The following is a 20,235-nucleotide window of genomic DNA, read 5'->3' as shown; positions in this document are numbered from 1 at the left end:
AACAAATGGGCCACCCCAAAGGCGCCACAGGCACTCAGAATGGGTCGGCCAGGGCTTACTCACAATAGTTAGCGGCCATCAATATCTAGCCATTTCAGAGTCTCCATCATGCAGACTGTTGGGACATATGTGGGATTTTTCTTCCTCCCCCTTAATTGTCAAGATTCAAAATGATCTGCAACATAATGGGGGCAAAACTACTGTAACTACCGGGCCATTTAAACTCAATGTGTTCTGGCTGAATGGGCCAGTGTTACTGTAAGTGCAGCAGCTGCTCTTAGGAGCCATTAGAGTGGAACACTTGTCCAAAAGCCTCGGCCCCTCATTTCTTCTCTTACAATCGAAGCCAAGCCTCCCCCGCATCTCTTAGGCACACTTTTTGCCCTGATTGTGGCTTGTCCTTTTCTTTTTGTTGAGTTGATTTTCAATGTATTCAGGGCAACCAGCCATTCTTCCTTTATTTAAAAAATGCACAAATACTATGAATTGTTCTTTTTTTAAAAAAGTGTTCCAGTGCGATGAATTTCAGGCACTGATGTTTCTCAGCATAAAGTTAAGTAGCAGTTTGTTTTAAGAAAACTGTGTACTTGGACAACACATAGAGATTAAAGATTTCCAAAATGTTTCTCATTTTTAGGTTCAGAAAGTTTGATCATAGATATTTACGGAAAATCCTAATCCGAAAGAACCTGCCCAAATCAAGCATCGTTTCTTTGTACAAGAAGCTGGAAATGAAACAAGCTATTGAGATGGTAGAGACTGGGATTCTGAGTTCTACAGCTTTTTCCATATCCAATCAGTAAGTCATATCTGTTTTTTGATCTAGGCATTAATTGTCAGAGTTCTAGGGGGCACTAACTCATGGTTCCATTTTAAAAGTCATACCAGAGGGAAGAGGCAGAAAGATGAGTGTGTTAGTCAGCTTTCTGTAACTGTAACAAGTACCCGAGATAACTTAGCTTATAAAGAGAAAAGGTTTTGGAGGTTTCAGTCCATGAATGATTGACTAAATTTCTTTTGGACCTGTGGCAAAATGGCAGCAGAGTATGGCCAGATTGTTTACCTCATGGTAGAGACCTGAAAGAGAGGAAGAGGTAATGGCTGGGGTTCCAGTGTCCCCTTCAAGGCCATAACCCCCATGATCTGAACACCTCACTTCTCAAAGGTTTCAAACCTCCTAATGGTACTATGGCCTGGAGACAAATCTTTAAGACGCAGGTTTTTGGGGATGCTGACCCAAACCATATCAGTAAGGACAAACTACAAAACTATGATTGAAATCTTGGCATTTTGTGGTTTGGTCCAGGCTCAATATATTTCACTTAGTTTTTGAGAAAAATTACTTTCTAGCAAAATTTGCCTCCTTATAGTTATATGATACCTTCCTTTGAGAGGGAGCAAGAACATTTTTAGAATGGCAGCATATAAAATTTTCTCTTTTCCCTCTTGACCAGAAGTCTCTATCTTTCAATCCCATTCATTTGATTCTGCCCTTCCTACCATTGTGTTTTTCTCCCCATAATTCATTTATCTACCTCTCTCACATGAGGAAAGACAAGTTGCCTTTCTGATTTGCCAACCTGGATTAGGGGATGTATCTATCAGCTTTGTGTTACTACAGTGAAATACCTGATACAAGTTACTTACAAAGTAAAGAGGTTCATTTTGGCTCACAGCTCAGGAGGTTAGTTTGGACCTCTGGCGAGGGCAACAGACCATAGCGTGTCAAAGTGAGTGCTCACAGCTCATAACAGTGAACAGAGAAAAGAAGAAACTGTGGTCCCACAAACCCCTTTGAGGCCACATCCTCAATGACCTAAAAACCTCTCACCAGACTCTGCCTTTTGAAAGTTCCCAGGGCTCTCCTTTTATCACCACCCTGGCCTTTGGGTGGACACTCATCCAAACCATATAGGGCTGAGTGGTGGTAGTAAAGAGGTGTGATGATCAATGGGCTATTTAAAGAGAAAGCTGCGTTTGCAGTTGTGTCTAAGGCAAAGGTCAGTGTGAGACTGTGAGACTGGCCTGGAACAGGAGCAGGTAGCTGGCTGGCTTCCTAGTGAAAGAGAACGGTAGGCAGCTGACGTGGAGACAGGGTGTGGGCAAACGTGGTCCCTGCTTATAAACCCATCATTACAGGATGAGTTTTTTGAAACAAGGTGTTTCTCTTGGACCACCTGCTAACCAATTGACCCAACAGTTGGCTAGATGTTTTCAAAAGTTGTTTTAACTCTCTGATATTTAACAAGAGCTCCTTCAACGTCCCAAGAATTAATTTACCTCCCAAAGATGTCCAGTTTTCTTCCGAGGAAGGATTTATGAATTGGGAAAATTAATCACTTCATATATTTATAGAAAGGGACACTAACCCCTCTGTCCTGTCTTCAGCAGATGAACTCATTGCTCATGAGTTCAATGACATTCTCACATTAGAAAAGCAAGTTGAGAGGAAAGCTAAGAATAGGGAGCCATAAAGCCTTCACTGAAGTTTGAGTGTGATTCCTCAGACAACACTTTCCTCCCCTACCTGCTAATGAATCAGAAACACCACTTCCTTTATAACACGGCCTGAGAAAAATCTAAACTTGATTCCCTGAGGATAGCAGTATAAACAGAAAGCTTTCTGCCTTATTTCTCAGTGAGATTGTTCTTGTGGCTTGTTTGTTTTGCGCTGCTCATTACATGACTTTAAGGAAACTTCTGATACTAAAAGGGGAAAGTGCTAACAAACATTTATTGGCAATGGTGAACTGAGCCTGCGTGGAGCCAGAGGCAACAGGAAAAAATAAGGAACTCTGATCCTGTTTGCATTTATAATGTTGATAATTTATTCATCCAAGATTTTTTTTTTTTTTTGCATTTTCTAAAATACCACATTGAAACCTTACTGAATGACTGGTTCCTCTTTACATTTTGTACCTGAGCTCCGGTGGTGCTCATTAGGCACCTAGTGTGTACCATGCATGGTGAAAGCAGACTTAGATCCTGCTGTTGGGAACATCATAGTCTAGCAGGGTCATGATATTAATTTTTTTTTTAATTGCATAATATGCTATCACGACTATAGGGAGCTATGTCAGTATGTGAGAGGAGAGGTGAGCATGCTGGTCTCCTGGCATGTGACCTGCTCACTGAAGGATGAAGTGGAGTTAATGCAGCAGTGGAGGAAGGCTGGGCAGCTAGCTCCAGGCAGCTGGGCCATTAGTGGCTTACTCTGTTGCTTGCTCTCCATTTATATGAGCACTGGGTCTAGGAATGTAGGGGTACTTATCTCAAATGAGAATCAGGCTATCATGTGCTAAAACGTATTTTGAATCTCTGTGTTACATTGGCCATAAGCCACTGCTCCACATTCAAGGGGACTTTAAACCAGCTTTATTTGGAGTCCCCTCCCAACCCCATTCCCCTGGTTCAATTATTTCTTCAGATGTTGATTCAAGATTAGTAAGAGAGTCTTACACAGGTATGAAATGTTTCTGTCCTACTATATCCCCAACGAGTTAATTAACTTGGGTGAGAGGGGAATTTTCAAAGCTGATATTTAATGCAGGTTTAGTATTTAAATTGCATTTATTTGATCTCATCAGAAATCTGTAGGACATCAAGCAAAAAGGAATTCCTCTCCTGAGATCAAAGTGGCTAATTTCTTAATAAACAAACCTTCATACAATAATAGGAAAAAGAAGTGTGTACTCAGCTCGCTTTTTAGGAATCTGTATGAGATGATAACAACAAAATGCACATATATTTTTTTCTTTAGAAGATTAAGCAATTGTTCTACCAAAGGTTTAGATTTCCAAATTCTGTGATCTTCAGGAGAAGGCTACCGACAGGGTTGTCTGCAGGACATTTCAGATGGTGCTGATTCCACGAAATCCCGTTGCTGTTACGTTGTTTAAACATCAAACCCACTCTATGGAATAGGTGCATACTTTCATTATTATTTCAAATTAATTATTTCATTATTATTTTGAGTATGAAGTAACTCATCTCACCCATGAGTGATAAGTTATTTGAAATTCCTAGAGGACAGAAGCTCAAAATGATTAAAAATGTGGCAGCTTTAAAAATATTTTGATTGATGCCATAGAGGCATTAAAATATTTATAAATTTATTGCCATAATGGACTATAACTATACAGTCTCCAAGTATTATGCTTTAAAACTCCCAAGTAATTTTAACATGTCATCTATTTTTAAAGCATAAAATAGTTTCACTGTAGTTTAAGAACTTTTTAACTGCTCACACATTGAAAGGGTTCACCGTTTCTGAATTCTTGTGGCAATTCTGGGATATAGATTCTGATGTGATATTTCACTCCCGTAATCAAAAGTGGTATTACAAGGAGTAAAGTCATCTTCTCACCCATGATTCATTCATTCTAAATGCTAGTGGACACCTGGGTGACCTCCATAAAAGACTCAAGAAAAACAAAAGACTCAAGGTAGACAGGCATACAGAGAAGCTGATGGGCAGTGGCAGTGTGTGGTGGGCGGGGCTTCCAACCACACTGTTCCCATGGACTTCAGGCCTACACTATTAAAGATTCATGTATTTTTCTAAACAAATCAGGACATTATATTTGATCTTTGGGAATTCATCCTGGGCAATGGGTATGACATCTTCTAGATTCCATAGTTGAATTGAAGCCACCTTTTACATTACAATGGCATTAGAAAAAAAAAGAAAAGAAAAAAAGAGTTAGTTGGGCTGGGTATATAAGTTAGTGGTAGAGCACTTGATGTGGTTCAATCCCCAGGGCCACCAAAAAAAAAAAAAAAAAAAAAAAAGTGAAACTTGCTTCCAAACACATCTGGATGCAGATTTTCCTAGTTTGGTTTTAGTGACCATGAAATTACCACAGAACTTTTATTTAAGGTGAAGGGGATTTCCTTTATGGATAACAAATGAATGTTCCAAGGTCAAGAGTCTTGGAGTTGGTCATTTGAATCATTTGAATCATTGCTTACTCAGTTTTTCTAAGGAGTCTATCTTTTCTGTGCTTGTAATTTGAGCATTTCAGGAATGATTTTGCTAACAAAGTGGCATTAAAAACTTCAAAAACCTCTGGGCATCACCCCACTGGAGTTGGCCACACCTCTGTTTGCTGCTGCATCTTCTCAGTGTGGATCAGGGAGAGGCTGTACCTTGGAGACACCCTAATTACTCATTCCAGCCCTCAGCCTGAACCAGTTTAATTAAGTCTGGTCCTTCCCAAAGTGGTCAATTATGAACCGGGGAAAGTGCCAGCATAGATCTATTGCTGCATTAAGTTTCATTTTACCATTTCCTTTATCAGTTTTTTTTTTTCTATCTGTTTGTTTTATTATGAATGTAGAAAATGGAACTGTTTGACTAACTGGTGTTTCTGTTTAGCCATACATTACACCCACCATAACGAAGGAATGTGTTCAGATTGTGAGGGCGTGTAGGTGTACCTAAGTCAAAATAAATTTTATTTGAAGGACATTTACACAGTAGGGTTCAAATGCCTTGATAATAATGTTTAGATCACCAAGGCTGGTAACTGAATATCAACAGAGGTGACATTTGCAGCTTCAGATTTTTCTCTATCTTAAGATAGGGAACCTCTGATTTCAATAATTCTGTAGAAAGGGCATTAATCAGTCTACAGATAGCATGGCTAAATAAAATCTTGGCATCATGTGATGTCCGGTATCCAAGTCCTTTAAAATCTACTTGTTACTTTTTAAATGTCCTTATGATTTATGACCTAATTTTGGGGGAAAATACCTAAATGTGACCTGTATAGGAACTAATAATTACTCATCTCTGTGATCAATTATCCTAGAAGTGCATGTAAGCAGATATTAAAGCCATCGGTACACTTAAGTATTTAAATATAGCTGCAGCTAGAAAAAGCAAACATGGAGTCAAATAACCCATTAGTGTTCATAGTAAGATGTGAAGGAAGATGATGATATTAAAAAAAAAAAGACTTAGCTTGCTCTTTCTTTTCTTTCCTTCTTTCCTTCCTTCCTTCCTTGCTCTGATGTTCTACAGTAAATACATACTACTCATGTAATAAAAAGTTTTGAAAAATTACTGCTAGTAGATTGTAATCAAATACACTTGTCACATGAGAATTCTTCCCATAGCAGTTGTCATGACGTGAAATCTTCAGAGGACAATTGCTCATTGACTGCTAACCTGGGCGTGACCTGGATTTTAAACTCTTCCAGGGGTTCATGGTGCTCAGTATCTAAGAGCTGACTGAACTTCATAGTGTGAAGGGTTTGATTCCTTTTGTTAAATATAAAATCCCTGAAGGTCCAATTCTAAGATAAACGTATGGATGCAGCTTTCATACTTCTTAGGTCAGTGCTACTCAAAATGTGTTGTGTGGACCGTGTTGGTCTGTGAACTGTCTGTCACCTGTCCATTAAATACAGATTAAATACAGAACTAACAAAGAGTCAAACTTTGAGTCATTTTATTTCTGTGTAATTTAACAGTAAAACATTTGTGTTGCATTTATGGTATCATTTTCTAATAATTGATTTTTATTGTATTGCACCAACATGTCAATTCATAACAGATTGGTGGGGGGAAATTACGTGGTTGTCACCTTAAAACCCTCTTTAAAATTGGGTTAGAATAATTACCACATAAAAGCTACAAGGGATTTTTGAAGCTTCAAGATATATACTCTGACATTTCAAATCAATTTCTAAACAATAATAGGAAAACTTATGTAAAGAGGTGTTCTGAAATTTAGGATTATCACCGGTACAGGGCCCATTGGTGTTTTTGTGGCATCTCTTGCCAAAGTGGGAGAATAATATTCCTTTTCCTCTAATGATGTTTCCAGGGCCCAGAGGATACAAGGAATCAAAAGACTTTCCCCTGAAGATGTGGAGTCCATGAGAGATATCCTGACACACAACCTGTACCGAGTTCGGCAGAGGGTGTGTATAAGTCGTCTGCCTCGCCCCTATTGCTTGTCCTGGGAATCATTCCTTCAGGAACCTGTTCTTGTTTGCATGTCCTCTCTAAAGCAACCACTTGAGAACAAGTTTTCTCTGCTTAGTTTGGAGAACAGGAAGTTAATTGTTAGGTTTCTGCTGCAAATTGGGACCTGTAGAATGAAAAGAAATGCAAATCCAGTTGCTGTCTCTAGGGGTCAGGCTGCACCAGCCTTGCAGCCTGGAGTTCTCCAGAACCAGCAGGTCTTCCTGTCCCCAAAGGCAGATAAGAAGTCAAGCTCCTCCACCACACCGCAGACAGGTGGCACCAGGACACTGAGGGCAGCAGAGCTACCTCAGTGGTTTGAGCTACAATAAAAGAAAGTTGAAGTCATTTAGGTCAGAATATTGAAACAATAATGCTGCAAACCAGAATAAAAAGAAATGCATTAAGCATCTTATTTTTCAGTTTTGGAAATGGGTATGAAAACTGTGGTAGATGTCAGCAACTAGGTCAAAGTCCATGCAAGAATATTTCTGGGGTTGATGGATGAGTCAGTTCTTAGGAAGTTTTGGCTGAATCAAATATCAGATACACTGACATCATCCATTTAGAGGTTATTTTACTTTATTTTCCAAATTTGAAGACTTAATTGTCCATCCTAATTCTTGGGTATGATGGTAATACCCACATATGCTCATTGTGAGGGCCTTTGTCTTTATGGGTATGTCATAGATAATAACCTTAATTGGATCGAAAATCATATCATAGCTCTTCATTTTCAAGTAGAAGACACTAAGATTAGTGAAGTTGAGGGTCTGACTTATGCAAGGTCTCAAACCCAGACCAAGTTCAGAGGTCATGTCTTCTGACTTCCTGACCTACTCTTTCCATGAAAGCAGACTTACAATCCAGTAAAAGTGAAGGTCTTCCAGCCTCCTGTTTCCATGATCAGGGGGCTGTGTTGGTGAAGGGCTGCACCCCGGCTGAGGGAATGTAGGTCACCATCAACAATAGCTGCTTGAATTCCACTACTTTCCTGTCATTCCAAGCAAAACCGTTTCAGTAAGACTATCACATCCTGCCTCAGATAAATAGATAAGCACTTCCTCTTAGTGAGAGCCAGAGGGTGTGCATAGGCACCACCAGGTACCTGGTGCCCAGCCTGAAAAGGAATCAGGGAAAGATTGAGAAATGGATGCGAAGATCATGAAATTCAAACCCAAGCTAAAGAGTTTCACTGCCCATCATCTCTTCTTGACTTGAGGCAGGTTCCCAGGAAGTCCTCTTCCTTCTTTTTAAAATGTCCTCCTCCGTCTGGCCTCTGGAGTTCTCCCTTCTAACGTAAGTGGCGTCTTCCTTCCTTATTCTCCCCAATTGAGCACACCGACCGCTTTCCACTTACAGGATCCGCACATGAGCACCTTGGGGATCCAATGAGGAAAGCATAATTGATAAGCAGAGGGTGGTTACAATTGGGAGATTCCTTTTGGCCTTCTCTTTCAGTACTCTGGTGGGTGAGGCTCACTCACCAGTTCTACCCCTTCTTGTCTTTACTTTCTAACTCTGGCTTTATCAGGGTCATGAGAGTCTCCTCTTCTGCACAGTCCTTTTGTTCTCTTGAAGGGAAAATCACCCTGGAAATGCAACCCAGAACAACCTTACTCTGTCTAGGGAGCAAGCTACATTTTTACTGATCAACACAAAGGGTATGCAGAAGCCCCCTGAGGTCCTCAAGGCTGGGCAATAGGTCCAGGCCTGGTGACTGGGGTGTTCCTCACTGTCCAGCTCTTGGAAGAGTTCATCTTGGGAGTCAGGGGGCATTTGGGAGCAGAGCCGGGATAAGTGCAGGATTTGACTCTAGGTGATCCTCAAACACAGTGGATGTGGCTGTGTCCTCAGCCAACTCCTGTTTGAAGTCCTTCCCTTCAGCACATCCAGGATGGAATCTACGTGGGTGGGGAGGGTGAGGGACCTCTGGAAATTCCCAGTGGGACAACCACACAGGAAGCTCTCAGGAATGCAATGGAATAGAGATACAAAAACACTTCTTCTAAATTTCTAAGAGAAGAAACTTCTTAGATGTAAAGATTGGTTAAAGGTTGGTTTGCTGTCCCTAGGGTGGCCTATGGGGTCAAGTTACTTTCAGAGTTTCTGCATATTTTTAAAAGGACAACAGCAATTTGTTCAATTTCTGTTCTCTTTGGGAAATAGTTAAGACACATCTATAATGGGCCAGGCGTTAGGAGCACTCAACTGAATAAAACAAAGTTCTTTTTTTCCCATAAGACTCAAAGGTTTAGTGGGAAATTCAGGACTTTAACCAGTTACCAACAAGTTCGCAAGAGGGCAGATAGGGAAGGAGAAGAGGGAAGAAACTGGCATGTATAATAAATGCATAGAAACTTCTGAGCTCTCTGCAGAAGACAAAATAAACAAGGCTCAAGGTTGGTGAGGCAAAATAGAAGAGCCAATGTCCAAATGTTAAAGTACAGTCTCCTGGGTCTGGGCATAGGAATCGCTATTAGCAACATGTGTCTACATGCATAGAGACATACAGACACAGATACACAGCACACACCTGCTGGATTCAGGTTGGTAAGACTAACACTGATGGAAAATTATAAAGCTTCGTTTCAACATTCTGGAGTCTTAATCTTTAACTTTCTCCTTAGTGTGATGTCATCATGTTTGAATATTTCATGGCATAAAATGCTCTTAGGTTAAGGTCTGTCCTTAAGGATGATGGCCAAGAGTCCGTAGTTTTGATTGTCTTCACAGTTCAATATTTTGACCAAATTCTTGTGAGATTAGTTATTTGGTCCAAAGTGGTTGATCAAGAGCTCCTATGGGGTGAGAAGCAAAGTCCGCTTTACCCCAAAGTCTTCATTGTTCCATTGGTCTTCAATTTGTACCTTTCTTGTGAAAATACCTAGAGGCAATCATCTATTTCATGAGGTTTCATCCAGTTAATAGATAACGAAAACCACAAGGGTCCTTAACAGGCTGCATATTCACTAACACACAAATAATAAACCGAAAACCAGTGGGACCCACAGGGACACTGTCACCAACCCATCCCCACTAGGGACACCATTTTCTGTTCTGGCAGGAAACTTGACTGTCCCCATCTGGATGAAGTGAGGGTCCACCACAAACCCATGTATTAAGTTCGAGTGAGGCTTGAACACTTTTGTATATTTTGGATAAAAACCCAGCAGAAATGGAGGAATCAGTATTTTCTTTTCTCACCTTGTGGATCATCTCGTGGTACGCTTAGAGTGGGTGCGCCCCACCTAAGGGACAGGAGGTCTGTGGGACCAAGTCTTTGCTCCTTGGCAGGTTCTCGGTGGCCTGTCCCACCCCTGTGGCCCCTGCAGGCTCACCTCTCACTACCCTTGGAGTGATGCACTTGGTTCTCATGGTTACAAAGCATTTCTGTCTCTTTTCCGGTAGACCCTCCTCCTGCTCCCTCCAGAATGTTCACAGTTCTTGTCAGACACAGGCTCTGTGCTCTTTCGTTAAGGAACTTCCTCCCAGGATAACACTCTCATCTTTCAAGACATGCCCTAGTGCAATGAAACTGTCGCACCTAAGCCTGATTGAGCACCCTTTGCCTGTACTCCATGACTCCCAGGTGATCCCAACCATGTGTCACTTACACCAGCATGTAGATCATATTCTTTTTAGCTTGATTCCTCCAGAGACTATGAGCCTTCTAAAACCCAGGATCCTAATCCTTATTTATTTATTGGTACCAGAGATTGAACCCAGGGGTGCTGTACCACTGGCCCACATCCCCAACCACCCCTCCCCCCTTTTTTCTTTTTTAATTCGAGACAGCATTTTGCTAAGTTGCTTAGGGTCTTGCTAAGTTGCTGAGGCTGACTTTGAAATTGCAGTCCTCCTGCCTCAGCCTCCCTAGCTGCTAGGATTATAGGCGAGTATAGGCAAGTACCACCTCGTCCGGCTTCCAATTCATTCATAAAAGCCTGTGCCTTCTGTGATACCTGCAACATAGAATGTCCGCTCTGTTGCAGTTGAATTGATTATTCTTTTAGCGATAACACCTGCAGTCCCAACCGATCATGCAGCAAGAATTTGTGGTTTATCAGTACACACAGGGTGTCACCTACTGGGCCCCCAAAACTGGTGAACCTCAAGATAGCAGCAAGGGGGAGAAGTTTCAGCCATGAGTATCACAAACCTCTGTGTAAGCACTGGTGTTGGCCTATGATCCACAACAAATATTTCCTGGTCTTTGGTGAAGACAAGGAAGAAATTTATCACGAAGATAAATTGACTGAGTATGTCCTTTGCACCAATTTTGGTTAAAAGATCTCTTCCTTCATGAATTTATGATAATGGTGATAGAAATTATTTGATTTGGGGAGGTGTTTTTCCATAATGGGCAAACTTAAAAAAAAAAAAAATAGCAACCCTGTGGAAATTCCCAAAGTAGTATTGATATCTTTCTTATCTATGAAATTCAAATGCCCATGAACCACTGGCCTAGCACAAAAATAAAATGAAATAAAATAAAAATATGCACAAACAAGCCTGCACAACCTTGGAAAGAGAATTCGTACATGGGGCAACCAGGTCTGTGGGTACCTCAGGGTTGAACAGCGGAAAAAAAATTATGGAAAGTCTTGGATGCAGCCTCAGCTCTCCCCCAAGGACAAGGATCTCAGGTTACAGATTTTTCCCAGGACCAAGGTTTGCTTACCTGCAAAGGACGTAATGCTCGGTCAAGCTTCTCAGTGCTTACCTGTTCTACCTGTTTCAGGCGTGCAATGTGTCCATGGCCTCCTGGGGCTGGAAATTGCTCCAGAGAAGTCCTTACCTGTTTGACCTTCCATTCTCTCTGCAGACCCCATCCTACAACAAATACAACCTCAAACCCCAAACAAGTGAGAAGCAGGCTAAAGAGATTCTCATCCGTCGTCAGAACACCTTGAGAGAAAGCATGAGGAAAGGCCACAGCTTGCCCTGGGCAAAGCCGGTGCGTGGGGACATTCCTTCAGTCTGCAAATGTTAATCAGCTCCTCCGGTGAACCAGTAATGATGCTGAAACTGACCTTCACCCTACTGCCAGGGAGGGACACCAAGGACCTTAGGACTCAAGGCACCTGCCCCATGAGGTTTATGGGAGTGAACTGCCCTCCACGGGAGGTCAGTGACTGCCATATGGACCCTATGCTGAGTGTCCAGACCCAGGCCCCATGGAGACCAGGCATTGAGCATTCCAGGTATCCTCTTTGGACTAGGGTCTCTGGCTCTCCCAGGAGAACACAGGGAGGAATTTGTTCTTACTAAGACTCTGGGGCCTCCTCTTCACATCCCCACCCTGCACCTAAGACCACATCAGACAATCCTTCTGGGATTTCTGGATGGAGGTTGAGATGAAAACAAACCCTAATGTTGATCCTAATCTCAGAGGGGCTGGTGGGAATAAGATTCAGAGGTTCACAGTGGCCTGTTACATGATGAAAAGGAAAAGAAACATACACGAAGATGAGAGCATTCTGCTTTCTTCAAACGAAAGTGACCGAAAGCCAGTAATGCGAGCCAGGTGCTGCAGCGTGGTGGGTCTATGTCCTTGGCTTTATCAGCCATATGAAGATCTTAATTGCAGTAGCTCATTCTGCCTCTTTTTTCTACTTGTTACCAACAGGCTGGCACCAAAAACATCCGCTACCTCTCTGTTCCCTACAGCAACCTGCAGCCACCAGAGAGGGACCCAAGAGCTCCTGAGTCCACAGGTAACCTGCATGCTTGGCCTCTCTCTTTTCCTCTAGAGAGTCAGACGGTAAATATGGTGGGGTTTGCTGAACAGGAAGCAAAATCAGGAATATTATGTAGGTGCTTATGTGACAAGAAAAAGAAGAAAACTTGCTTTATGGATAAAATTCATAATTTGTTTATATATGCTGAAATTTGAGTTTTACTTCATTTTTATTTGTTATGAAATATTATCTTCATTTCATTTGTTCAGTCATTTAAAAGTTTGGCAATGATTCATAGCTCATGGATCCCACAGAAAAAGGCAACAGACCAGACGCAGAACCAAGGTAGTTATTTGTTGACCTCTGTTTTAAAGAAACAAAAGGTGGATTTTACTTATATTGTGGGCTTCACTCACAGTTCAAATATGAGCAGAATTCTCCAAATGTTGCTTAATTTTTACTCAAATAATTTCATCAAATTTACCGATTAAATGTTTCTCATTTAAAGCTTAAGTGCAATTTTTAGAATTATTGAAGCTACTTATTATTCTAACAAAAGCTAAGTTGCTATCTAAAATGTGTGAATAAAATGTTTTTTTATTAGCAAAAGGCAAATATGATATATACTAGAGGCTATGTTATCTATGTCGATTTTCTTAAATTTTTAAGCCTTAAAAATCCCATCATTATGTACAACTATAATGTACCCATAAAAAAATGTGGAAAGAGGAAAAAAATCATATTGGAAATTCAAGTAAACTAAGTTCGTAGGATTTTAGAATTACATCTTTAAAAAGTAAATGCAATTATTCTTTAAAATGAGAAATTCTCTACTCTAAAGAGATGCTTCTTGTAAAATCAAAATCTACCAGCACAGAAAATTCATGATAAGGAAAGTTAAAAGCATTTAAACCCCAACACCCAGCTGTAAGCGCCACAAACTGATTTGGTTGACATTCTTCCATAATTCTCTACACCACCCTGAGCCCTAGATCAACCATATCTGATTTTTTTTTTAAAACTACAAAAACACAGCATCACATTATATATAAAATCAAATATTAGTTATGCTTTTGGTTTGTCATAAATTGCTAGTTTATTCAACTAGCAATTGTATTGGAGACAGATTTCCATGTCAATAGTTATGAATCTAGTATTCATTTTGAGGACTGAATAATAATTATTAGGAGTAAAATAGCTTATTTAGCTAATTCCTAATTAGTAATCAATTAAGGTACTTCTAATTTTTAGTACTTAATAAGCACCAATATATTATAAGCATCTTGGACCCCTTGTGATTGACTTTTACACACATAACCAAATATTCTCTTAGTATATTTTGCTGGAAGTAAAATTCTGAGGTTAAAAAATCAAATACATTTAAATTTTTGTTTTATTTTATTCTTTATTGACACATTACAATTACAATCGTACATTACATATATTACCTAAACAATCATCCCAAAAGATTATATCACTAATCACAACAGTGATGTGATTGGTCTATGTGAATGGTCTTTTCAAAACACCTTTCTGTGTCAAATCTGTGAGTAATCTATAATCTGGAAGGGTAAATGGCCTATTTAATTTTCACATAAATTTCTCATCTTTAGTGAAGTTAAACATCTTCCATATTTTTGGAGACAGCTGCTTTTCTTTGGGAGAATTTTCTGTTTCTGCCTTTATCCATTCTTTTCTCTTTGGTTGTTGATTCTCTTTAACCCATTTTTGTCCCAGATTTTAGAACACCTATAAAAACACAGTACCATTATAAAATATGTAATACAGTTATATAATAGGAAGAATATATTGATTGGAATATTAATTAATATAACAATATAGGTATGCTTTCTATTATGATTTTCAATCTATTTTAGTGCACCTAAGTCAATATGGTTGAAATATTCACAGAATTACAAAACTTGGGACTTAATGGGGTTAAATGAAGTTGAAGAATTCTCTATGAGGCATATACAAAATTAGGAAATGATTCATGCATTTTTCTCCCATTGAGAACTTTGATAGCTTATTTTTTCCCATTTAAGCTTCAATCATCTGAAATTGATCTTTACATGAGGACTAAGGTAGAGATGCACATCAGAATGCTTCAAGGGCCGTGTTCCTACCCAGAACCATGTTTCCTCCAAGATGAAATGTGGCCTTTGTTGTGCTAAAGTCGTTAACACGGCAGAGAGCTTTGGACTCTCAATTCTGTTTCATTGACCTGGTTTTCTATTCCCAGACCACTCTAGTCACTAGCATTATTTGATGTTATCAAGGTGCTATCCCACAAACAAAAGCTAGCAGAACAAAACAAGAGAGCACCAAATAGGTGTTTAATAAACTGATTTTAAAATAACTTCTTGGTGCAAATAATCCAGTGCAATTTTTGTAATTTGAGTGAATATAAAAGAAAAAAGTATCATGGTGATTTCTTATGAGATGACCATCAATAGCACATCACTCAGGTAGCAGAGATGACCACAGAACAGGCTTACTTAAATTTTAAATAAGCATAACAAAAAATAGTAGAAAGGTGAAGAAATATTATACTTTGCAAAGCAGTGTTTATTCCAAAAGGCACGGTTTATGACATTTGGAAATGTATTTATGTTATTCACCAGATCAATAGGTCAGAGGATCCTGTCCTTTCAATAGATGCCTCCAGTATATGGCTTCTCCCTCAATTGTAGCAAAGGTCATCAAATATCAAATACATAGGGGTGTCTTAGCCTGTTTTCTGTTACTATGACGTAACACCGGAGACTAGATAATTTATAAAGGGAAGAGGTTTGTTTAGCCCACGGTTCTAGAGGCAAGGAAGTCCATAATCAGCCAAGCCACCTCTGGTGAGGTCCTCATCATGCATCATAACATGACAGATGACATTATATGGTGGCAGTGCATGTGAGAATGTAGTATTACATGGTGAGTGGACACATGCAGAGGAGAGGGAGGGGACAAAGGAGCTGTCCTGCTTTTTAACAACCTGCTTTTCAGAGAACTAATCCTGTCTTCTGAGAAAATGTGAATGCTACCTAAAGTTTTGACCCCGACCCCAGACACTGTCACATCGAGAATTCAGCATCCACACAAGTTTTGGTGTGGACAAATCATATGCAAACTATAGCAAGGACCTATATGAAGAAAAAATACAATTTCTTCACTGTTGTTTGTACTCCATAAAGAAGATAATGTTGGTACTGCTCACACGCAAAAGTACTACCTGGAAGCACAATCAGTCACATCCATAGAGGGTGCACACATGAATGCACACATAAGGCTGTCAGAACAGGACTTGGAACCAGCTAGGTGTGCAAGAAATATTAGGCCTTAGTGCGACTATTGAGGGGCATCGAGGAAGACTTGACCTTGTTAGAGACAGGTGCTCCTGGAAGAAAGCCAGCACTTCAAAATGCCAGTTCTTTATGAACTAACATCAGCAAGGAATGAAATATTAGTCCCAGTGAGTCTTCTTTCTTCCCATGTATTCAGCTGATTCTAAGTTTCATCTACTCGAGAGTGGATAAACTAGGAATCTGAAGAGAAAAAGTAGTAAAGCAGCCTTGTGTTATCAGTTATGCTTCGTAAGTTTTTAATAATTATAATAACAATCAAGGGGAGACAGAGGTCATTCCCAGTGGGTAGCGAGGCATGGTTGACTATTGGAATCCACCCTTCTCTCCAAATGTGAAGTCTTTCTGCACCAGGAGGAGGTCAGGGACTGACCAGAGGCATGGTAGGGAGATCCCAGAGGCCAGCTGCTCCCTAGCAGGCAGTCCCTGGGCAGCGAGGCTGAGACTCTGGGAATAGTCTCCAGGGTCCCTCCAGGGTTATCCCTTGCTCTGAAGTCCGGGAGCTCCCTTGCTCGCTTACTCTTCCAAGGTTCATTTGCCTTGGGGCTCACTTGGTGTTCTAGGTAGAGCCCTGGTACGGCCTGAGGCTGTTGAAAATCTGGTGAACTGTGAGAATGTGAGAAACCTCTGGAGAAGGACATTGGTGATGGTGACACAAAAATACAAGTACCCTTGATGCCATCGTCCTGTACTTTAAAATGGTTAAACAATTCTAAATTATTAAAACGGTTAAAATTTTTGTTAAGTATGTATTACCGCAATTTTTTTTTTTTTTTTTTTTTTTTGGTACTGGGGATTGGACCAGGGGCACTCAATCACTGAGCCACATCCCCAGTCCTTCATTTATTTACTTATTTTTTAAGTTTACTGACAGGGTCTCATTAAGCTGCTTAGTGCCTCACTAAGTTGCTGAGGCTGGCTTTGAACTTGCGATCCTCCTGCCTCAGCCTGCCGAGAGACTGGGAATACAGGCCTGCACCACCACGCCTGGTGATTTTTTTAATTTTATTTTATTTTAATGTGGAGGGCAAGTGGGGATGTGTTACTCTGAGTTTTTGTTATCTGGATACGAAGTCTGAACTCTGATCAAGTCTTCTACCTTCTCCTCCTTGTTACGTTTCCCTAGATGGCGACGGGAGTGACCCAGAATTCCCACCCATCACTTTCCACGCACACTCTCAGACAGGGTTGCTGCAGGAAAGACGACTGACACAAGAGCTGATCCCGATGAGGAACTTACACAGAGGAGGGAAGGCATTCGGCTCTGGTTATGAAGGAAACAGAAGCCGGGAAGAGCACGCTGGCAGAGGCAGGAGGGCAGTTCTAAGGCCCAGGCCTCTGTTCCATGCAGTAGATGAGGAGTATGAATCTGGAGAGGAGGCTGAGGGTGAGGCCTCAGTCGCTGGATCCAGCTGGACAGCTGAGCATGGACACAACAGGGGACACCATGAGTCCCACAGTCCTTTGCTCCAAAGAAAATAATTCTACCGTCCACCAGATCACTTTTGTGGTGTTCAAGTCTATCTTCCCTTTACTGTGAGGGAGTTTTCAGATTTCAGAAGACAGCTGTAGAGTTTTTTTTTTTGAAGCTATTGAACGTGTGTCTATCGGAGGCAGGAAGATTTTTGAGAGGACTGGGAGCAAACCTGAAGGCTGAGTCACATCTTTGGCTTCTTACTGTCCCTTTGTCGATGAATTCTCCAAGAGTGATAGAAATCAATCGACCCAGGAATTGGTCTCTAAGAATTTCCTAAGGACTTCCTATCAACACTATTTGATCCTTGTTATATATTGAGATGTAGGTGTGATTGGTCAGTAACTTAATTAGCTATATGCATGTGCCACCTATAAGCAGAGTAGAACTAAAGGGGTCTTTGAAGCCACATGGCTCAACTCCTGGGTTTACAGATAAGGACACCTTGACTAGGGACCCATGGTGAATTGTCCTTTCTCCCTAGTGAAGGAATTCTGTTTTGATTTTGATATTCAATATGCAATAATTACACCTCAAAGGAGAGGTGAAATTTGTTATAAATGTATTCAGTAATAGTGATAAGTGTGATATACAGTCTAGGATTAATCTTCGAACAATGGACGTGTCTATTTTAAAATTAGAATATTGATTTTAAAAACAAATATTAGAAACATGATGCCTGCAAACAGTTTAATAGCAATGACATGAAAAACAGGTATTTATTAGGAATACATTGGCGGGGTGTGATATTTTGCACTAGACTTTGGAATTGCTCTTTGATTTAACTTGACCTTGATCTTGACCTTGAGCCTCTTACTCCAGTCCACCAATTTTACCAAACTACTTTGTCTTTCTTCCTTGTTTCCTATTCCTTTCTCCTTCCCTCTTTTCTGTTTGGTCACTTGTAGTTAGGAAGCACTTTTCCAAATGTTCTTGAATGTGCCAAATGACTGATCCATGATAGTCAACTAAATATCCTCCCACCATTACTGTTTCTGACATCTCTACCATCATCAACTGATTTAATCTTGCACATCTGTAGAGGCCATGATCAAATGCTCCCAGATCCCTAGACCTGCTTCGAGACTGTAATCCTAGATGCCCTGTGTTTCCGGATGTGCCATGGAACTGATCTGTGAATTACGTTTGTGCAGATATACTTATGCTTATTCCAGTGATCCATGGCCCAAAGGTCAAGGGAGGATAGTTTGTTCATGTTAGCTTGATCCATCCATCAGCTGTGACTTTTATCTCTTTGCTTTTTCCTCTTATCAGTTATCAGTGTCTCCCATGTGGTAGATGGCTACAAGTGGTACTACTGAGCACACTGCTAAACTGGAAAGGATGTTAGCGAAGGTGTCCTCAGGCATCCTTAATTTCTAAATGTCAAAAATGAGAAAATGAGGCCTTGAGATGCCACGTGCTGCCAGTTCAAGATCTGCTTTCCCTTGAAGGGAGAGGGCTTGTCCTCTAGTGTGACCTGCGGACACCTATTCCCAACCAAGGACACAGGACGTCACCCAGATTTGTCTTTGTGAATGATTCCCCCAGGTTCTTGCTGCAGTGGTAGAAATAGAAATCAAAGAAGCCCATTTGTCTTTCCTCTGAATCAGAAATAGAATGCTGCTTCTCACTTAGCTAAATGTTCTGATTTGAATAAAAAATGTATACTATCAAATAATAGTAATCCACCCAAAGGAATGGAAGCACAAGTAAAACACAGGGATCCCCTGGGCTTTTCTTTCTGTTTAAACAAATAGTAATCAAAGCAACAGTTAAAAAAAAAAAAACAAAACTTATTCCTCATGAGAGAGAAACAGTGAGTCATTATCCTTATATTATAGATGGAGATAGAGGCAGAAAAGAGTCATTAGATTTACCTTTGCAAAGCCACATGTAAAATTGATTCTCAGGAGAAGAACGCCTCTGTCCTCATACTGAACTCCACTCGTGTAACAACGGAAATTCAAATTCAAGGACCCTTTTCCAGAGCGGAGCAGCCAGTGAGGCCCAAGGATTAGTGAATGCATCAAGCTTCCTTGAATTTCTCTCAGATATGGGTACCTTTGAGAAGAGGGGTGGTGGCATTAAAGAGGAGCTTTAATTGGTAAAAGCTTTTGGAAAGACTCCCTTTGGGAGCCAAGAATCACTTTTCCAGAGGCAGAAGGCAAACTGAGACCAAAGGAAGAGGCAGAGATTTATCGGGGGAAACTTACATTGTGTATGCAAGCAGTCTGGAGAGTGGAAAGATAAGGAAGGTCTCTGCATTCCAGTGCATGCTCGCCTAACTTTTATTCTGCACAGTAGTCCCCCTCATCCACTTGGGGCACCTTCTAAGACCCCTAGTAGATGCTTACAACCCTTTACAGACCGTGTTGTCCTGTACATACGTAGATAGGATCATTTAATTCGTAAAATAGGCAAAGTAAGAAATTAGCAATAATGATAAGTAGAACAATTATAATAATGTATTGTAAAAATTAGTTAGCTGAAATTTATGAATTACTTATTTCTGTAATTTTTCACATAATGTTTTTGGAGCACAGTGGGATGCAGGTAACTGAAACGCTGGAATTGAGGGTGAGCGAGGACTACTGTACCACCAAGAGTAAAAGGAAATGGGACAAAGGAAAACGACATCAGCTGGCGTGTTACGCTCTTGGGTCACATTCTTAGTCTGTTGGCTTCCTCCTCCAAGGGGCTGGCTGGGATCCCGGCAAACTGGCTAACATTCCTAAGAAGCTGTTT

The 20,235-nt window shown here is 40.6% G+C and overlaps 1 protein-coding gene across 1 annotated transcript in view; it reads left to right on the top strand.

Moving 5' to 3' along the window:
- Nucleotides 1–17,495, top strand: part of Slc9a4 (solute carrier family 9 member A4) — a 56,379-nt gene extending 38,884 nt beyond the window's left edge. Inside the window, exons 8-12 of the mRNA XM_047523314.1 lie at nt 638–799; nt 6,834–6,930; nt 11,802–11,933; nt 12,606–12,693; nt 17,140–17,495. Of these exons, the coding sequence (XP_047379270.1) occupies nt 638–799; nt 6,834–6,930; nt 11,802–11,933; nt 12,606–12,693; nt 17,140–17,495 (835 nt within the window). The remainder of the gene's footprint in view (nt 1–637; nt 800–6,833; nt 6,931–11,801; nt 11,934–12,605; nt 12,694–17,139) is intronic.
- The last annotated feature ends 2,740 nt before the right edge of the window (nt 17,496–20,235 follow it).

This window comes from Sciurus carolinensis, chromosome 13 (assembly GCF_902686445.1).
Source record: "Sciurus carolinensis chromosome 13, mSciCar1.2, whole genome shotgun sequence".
NCBI lineage: Eukaryota > Metazoa > Chordata > Mammalia > Rodentia > Sciuridae > Sciurus > Sciurus carolinensis.
The sequence above is the reverse complement of the archived record's forward strand: the minus strand, read 5'-3'. Positions and strand labels throughout refer to the sequence as shown.